General features: G+C 36.0%; 1 protein-coding gene across 1 annotated transcript in view; it reads right to left on the bottom strand.

The window, feature by feature from the left end:
• Positions 1–655: 655 nt before the first annotated feature.
• Positions 656–6,000, bottom strand: part of WDR17 (WD repeat domain 17) — a 28,123-nt gene continuing 22,778 nt past the window's right edge. The window contains exons 12-16 of the mRNA XM_010186822.1: positions 5,754–5,918; positions 3,176–3,378; positions 2,892–3,041; positions 2,662–2,792; positions 656–796 (exon numbers count right to left, since the gene is read on the bottom strand). Of these exons, the coding sequence (XP_010185124.1) occupies positions 656–796; positions 2,662–2,792; positions 2,892–3,041; positions 3,176–3,378; positions 5,754–5,918 (790 nt within the window). The remainder of the gene's footprint in view (positions 797–2,661; positions 2,793–2,891; positions 3,042–3,175; positions 3,379–5,753; positions 5,919–6,000) is intronic.

The raw sequence follows: 6,000 nt of genomic DNA, 5'->3' as shown, positions 1-6,000 counted from the left end.
CATTTTCAACCCAGTCGCCAGAGTATGGGATTCTTTACTATCCCTATGAAGTCCCTAACAGAACCACATATGCACAAACTGTATGTGTGATTGTGTATTCATATACACAGCTACAAATAAAGTTGTGGCCTAGTATTTGAATTACACATTCACATCTGAGTCACTCTTCAGCTGCATATTAATGACACATTCTTGTTTTTCTGCTGCTTCTTACAGAGCTTATTTCTGCTGACTCTCCTCCATTTTCAGACATTACTTCCCCTGTCCCTGTATCTGAACATAACTACAAACGTCATGTTTATAAAACCAAGTAATTTGAATTTACTGAATAGGAAAGTACAGTACATATAATAGGGAAGACAACCTCACTTCATAGCTTAAGCTGTAGTGATACTTGCTTTGCAATTTCTTTTCATTATTTTCAAAACTGCTTTTCTAGTTAAAAACTGTAACCCACATTTTAACACTGGGTGTGCATGAAGTCACACAGACTTGATTAAATGCTATTGTTCTAACAGACTGGTAATGCACAGAGAACTGATACAGCACAAATATCTTTGGACATGAAATAAATCATGACCCTTTTGCAAAGCATTAAAAGTTACTTTTAAAGAGTGAAATAGTATATGAATTAATAACCATTTTCACATACCATTTATGCTTCACTTACCATTCTAAATCTAGTGAGATGTTTCATATGCATAATTCCTTTGCAGTAGTTTTGTGGAAGCAAACTGTCATCCTGTCCTTTTATTACAGCAACTAAATCCCATAAATTTTTGCTTCCTCCTGGAGGCTAAAATTGTTAGGGAAGACAAGAGGTGTGTCACAGTAATGTTCAAGAGAGAAATTTGAACTTAAAAAGACATTGGAAAACATTTGTCAGTGAATTCCAAGAATTACAACTTCAGATCATTCCAATATGAAAAGCTGTACTATGAATTAGTTCAAGATACTATAACTCCTTCAGTTTTCTTGAAGGCTGTGAAGATACAGCAAGATCCATTAAAGTATTCGGCTATGTGTGGACATAGTTGCTGGCTCACCATTAGAGTTTTCCCTATTGCTCCCAAAGGAGTAGTAATTTAAAAAAAGCTGTTCAGTGGCTACTACTGGCATGAAACAACATTCAGTTGCTGGGATGCAAGAGCTGTTCCAGTACTGATTTACCATGTTCTGTAAAGCAAAGGTGTGGGCCAAGTAAAAAACAACTTCAAGGTTCGGACTGCCAGAATCCAATTTACTATCTTAATATTAAATCTTAAAATAGACACATACAGTGTACCTGTACATGCACAAAATCCCGTCAAGGCAGGGCTTTTTTTTGTTTGTTTGTTTCTTTTTAAGAAATTTTAAGCATTTTTATCAGTCTAACATTTGAATCAATCTTTCTGTAGAACTAGGACAATTGTTTGAGTTCAGTGAGGTCTAGAAGAGAGTAAGTAATAAAAAGCCTAAAAAGAAACCATTAAAACTTTGACCTGAAGAAGCTTTAAGAGTGACAGGATTGCAATTTTAGAAGTCTAATTATTTCTGAACTGGTAAAAGCAAAAGATCCTACAAGAGAAAAAAAAAAGAAAAAAGAAAAAAGAAAAAAGAAAAAAGAAAAAAGAAAAAGAAAAAAGAAAAAAGAAAAAAGAAAAAGAAAAAAGAAAAAAAGACTGTTGCTTCTTTTTACAGTCCCTTAAAGCTCTTACTTGACTCTCCATAGTTTAAGCAAACATTTAATTTTCTGAACTGAAAAAACACTGAACACAGGCGATCAAAAGAAGGTTTTGTTCTTGAAAAATTCTAATATTCATATAACAGTTTTACTCTTGAATCATCATGGGACATAAAAATATGTAACTTCTGTAAAACAATGAATTCCATAAAAATATATTTGTAATAAAATAGGAAATGTTGAAAACTGTAAATGAGAAATTATTGTTTCAGCATTTCTAAATCATACACTTCAATTTAGGTAGAAATCAAGACAAATATTTTGGATTAACTAGGTCTTTGTAGATCAGTCTATTGACTTAAGTTACAAAAGTGCTCCACACAAGCTGTAGTTCTAGGTAAATTTTGACCTTGTTCTACCCTCAAGTTCAGCTCCTATGCAGATAAGCACTTACAGGGACCCAGTAATTTATATTTTAAACTCAACTGCACAGAGAGGCTGCAGTGATTTATGGGAAATATTACTGTGCAATGGAGCAAAGGCATCAGATGGATGCTGGGTCATGGGTCATCCAGATTTACAGCTCCTAGAAAGTAATACACCAGTTTTGACACAGATACTTGGGGAGTTCAAGTCTTATCTGTAATGAAGTTGTCCCTTTGACGAATTAAAATTTAAAACTCCAATGTAGTTTAATAAAATACATATTTTTATTTTCTTCAATAGAAAATTCTTGCCAAATCAAACTTTTACTATGAAAAATTAAATTATCCCACCTATTTCACTTCATTAAAAACTGGTATTCACAACTGAAAAATAGTTCAGTCATGGACATTTTTACATGCAGAACTGTAAGAGAATTGACTTCTGCATATTTTCTGAGCTCCCTTTAAGAGGAAAAAAAAGGTAGAAAAAAAAGAAATATCATTTTTGGAGACTGACTTCAGAAAAGAAAGTCATGCACACTGACAACATCCTTAAGTTTGTAGAATACTTACTGAAAAACATTCTGAAAACCACCTTAGTTTTTTTGCTCGAGCATTTCCTGTCAATTTTTCCAATTCTTGTTTAATATCTCTGGAAACTTTACCACACAGCAAAGGAGGAGCATCAGATTCCACAGCACGATCTAACACACACAAAGATTTATATATGAAAATTAAAATTAAAAAAAGAAAGTATAGCAAAATATAGAAAATTAAAGTAACAGGGTATACCATATACTTACCTGTATTACCGATAATGTCATCCCAACATCTATCTGCTAAGATATTTATTTGTAGAGGGTTTATAAGAGGTGTCAATGACCAGAGTCTCACAGTGGAGTCACGAGAGCAAGATGCCATAGTAAATGGACGACTAGGGTGACATGTTAATCCTAGTAGAGAGGGCATTTAAAAATGTAGTCAAATAATTAAGTTTATATAGTAAACAGTTTGATTATTTTATAACTTTTAAAATATTTAAAAATGCATTTCAATACAGAAATAAAACAAAATTTGAAAATATTACCATATACATCTGCACCATGATCATAAACTGTGTCCAAACATGTTCCATCTCTTGTGTCCCAGACTCGAATTGTATAGTCCCAACTGCCAGATATTAGAAGGTAAGGAATTTCAGGATTCCACATCAGTCCCCGTACTGGAGCTGTATGTCCACTAAGAACATTTATACAAGCATCCTGTGTATAATCCCATATTCGAACAGTACTGAAACAGGATAAAAAAAGACCTATGTCCATTAAATCACCTACTGAAATAGTATTATCTCTCTACTTCAGCAATATTCTAAGCTTCAAATTTATCAGAATATTTGTTTGCAATATGGTTACAGAAGTTGTAATAGGGGAGGTTGGAGCCAATGCCCTTCATGTTAAGGATAGGGTACAAAATACACCAAAGACAGTTCATCATGGTAAGAAACTATTCTATCCACTGCATAGTCTTTCAAAATCTTACATGTACCATTATTTTACATGTGAGAGAAGTTTGCTCATATGTCTGCATGCATAATAAATTAGTCTGTTAGGATCCTCAAGGGGGGGGAAAATGAAAGAAGAAAGTGCAAAACTGTAAGATCTATCTTTCCTATGGCTTTAACAGCCCTCTAACAGACCCAGGAAAGTACAGATCTGTTAGTCTAACCTCAGTTACTGGAAAAATTATGGAAATCACACTGGGTGCTATTGAAAGGCATTTAAAGAATAATGCAATTATCAGGCAGAGTAAACATGGATTCACAGAGGGAAAGTCTTGTTTAACTAATTTGATATCCTTCTGTGATAAGGTCACCTGCCTAGTAGATGAAGGGAAGCCAGTACATGTATTTTTTCTGGATTTTAGTAAGGTTTTTGAACTGTCCCTCACAGCATTCTTCTGAACAAGTTTTCCAGCTGTGAGATGAGCAGGTTAACAGTGCACTGGATGAAGAACTGAATGAAGGGCGGGGCTCAAAAGGCTGCAGTGAATGGTGCTACATCTGGCTGGAGACCAGTCACCAACAGTGTTCCTCAGGGTTAAGTTCTAGGGCCAGTTCTGTTCAATACATTTATCAATGATCTAGATGCAGGAGTTGAATGCATCACTACCAAATTGGTGATGATACCAAACTGAGAGGTGCTGTTGACTCTCTTGAGGGACAAGTGGCCTTGTAGAGGAATCTAGAGAGACTGGAACATTGGTCAATGATGGTACGAAATTCAACAAGTACAATAGCTGGATTCTGCAACTGGGATGGAGTAATGCCAGGCACAAGTATAAACTTGAAGAGGTGTGGCTGGAAAGCAGCCCTGCAGAAAGGGATCCGGGGGTGCTGGCTAACAGCAGGCTCAGTATGAGCCAGCAGTGTACCCTGGCAGCCAAGAGGGCAACACACATCCTGGGGTGCATTGAACACAGCACAACCAGCCAGTCAAGAGTGGTGATTATATCCTGTAGTTAGTGTTGGTGCAGCCTAATCTTGAGTATTGTGTGTAGTTCTGGGCCCCACATTTCAAGAAGGATGTGAAGGTCCTTGAATGTAACAGAGCTGGTGGAAGGGCTGGAACAAATGTTCTACGAGGAGCGGCTACGGAATTTGGGTTTGTCTAGCTTGGAGAAAAAGAGGCTGAGGGGGGGCCTCATTGCTTTCTGCAGCTTCCTGAGGGAAAGTGGAGAGGAAGGTGCTGATCTCTTCTCCCTGGTATCTAGTGATATGACATGTTCTGAGTTAGACTATGAACAGGAGTGTTACCAAGTACAATAAACTCTAAAGACTACTTACTTTCTGTGTTACCTGGGACTAAATTATTCAGCAATTCCCTTCCTTCTAAGTGAAAGTGTGACTGTATTCTGGAAATCCTTCCATAATCAAGACTTATTACATAGCCATGATTGGTAATAAAATCAGAATATCTCATAATGACACTATGACAGAATTTTGGATTCTCTACTTCTTGCACATGTGAAAGAGAAAGAATTTACACATAAAAAGTTTGTTGTCAAGTTGGTTTCCTTCATAAATCATTACACTAAAAACCAACAGATTTTGCTTCAAGGACAGAGAACTAATGAATGACACTGGGGAAAGCAATAGAAGCCAGTACATTAAACTTGTGTTCCTTCACAGAAATGTTTTGTATACTCTTGGAAGTGGCTTAGAATCATAGAAAAATCATTCCTCCTGCTTACCATAGATTGATGCACGCTCCCTCAAAAAATGTCATCAAAACCCAAAAAACAGAAGTACCTAGCATCCATTAAAAATCTTTACAGATTCTACTTAATTATGCTTTTGAAAGACATCAAATAAGAGCAGGTCTTGCATCCACATAATTTAAGCATGTGGTATCCTCCTTGTATCATTCCTGGGAGTAACAGGTATCAGTCACTGACTCTACTCTTGAGAAAGCATTTGGAAAGTTGCAAATATTATACTAAGCTAACAGCACAGCTACAGCCTGAACCTGAACAAGGCAGAGATTTAGATTATTATATTATTCACAAATATTTTGAAGATGCCAGCAGCAGTACAACTAAAGATTCTCAACTTTCTCTATTAGTCCTGCTTGAGGTTTTAAGTTTTCTGATAGTTCAGAAATACACACCCATCATCAGAGCCACTGCAGAGGATTCCTTCTCTCAGGGAAGACCACCGTACATGAAATACCTTTGCAGTATGCCCTGTAAAAACTTTCAGTGGCTGATCTGAGCTGGTTGCCAAGTAGTAAACACGAACATTTTTATCCTCACAACCAGTAGCTATCATATCTCTGCAAAACAAAAATAATAAAAACCTAGGTCACTGGGATCATGAAAAGCACATACATATTTTTAGTTTAAAAATAAATGTGA

This window comes from Mesitornis unicolor, unplaced genomic scaffold, assembly GCF_000695765.1.
Source record: "Mesitornis unicolor isolate BGI_N332 unplaced genomic scaffold, ASM69576v1 scaffold8886, whole genome shotgun sequence".
NCBI classification, from domain to species: Eukaryota; Metazoa; Chordata; class Aves; order Mesitornithiformes; family Mesitornithidae; genus Mesitornis; species Mesitornis unicolor.
Note: the sequence above shows the minus strand (reverse complement) of the source record. Positions and strands in the feature narration are given on the sequence as shown.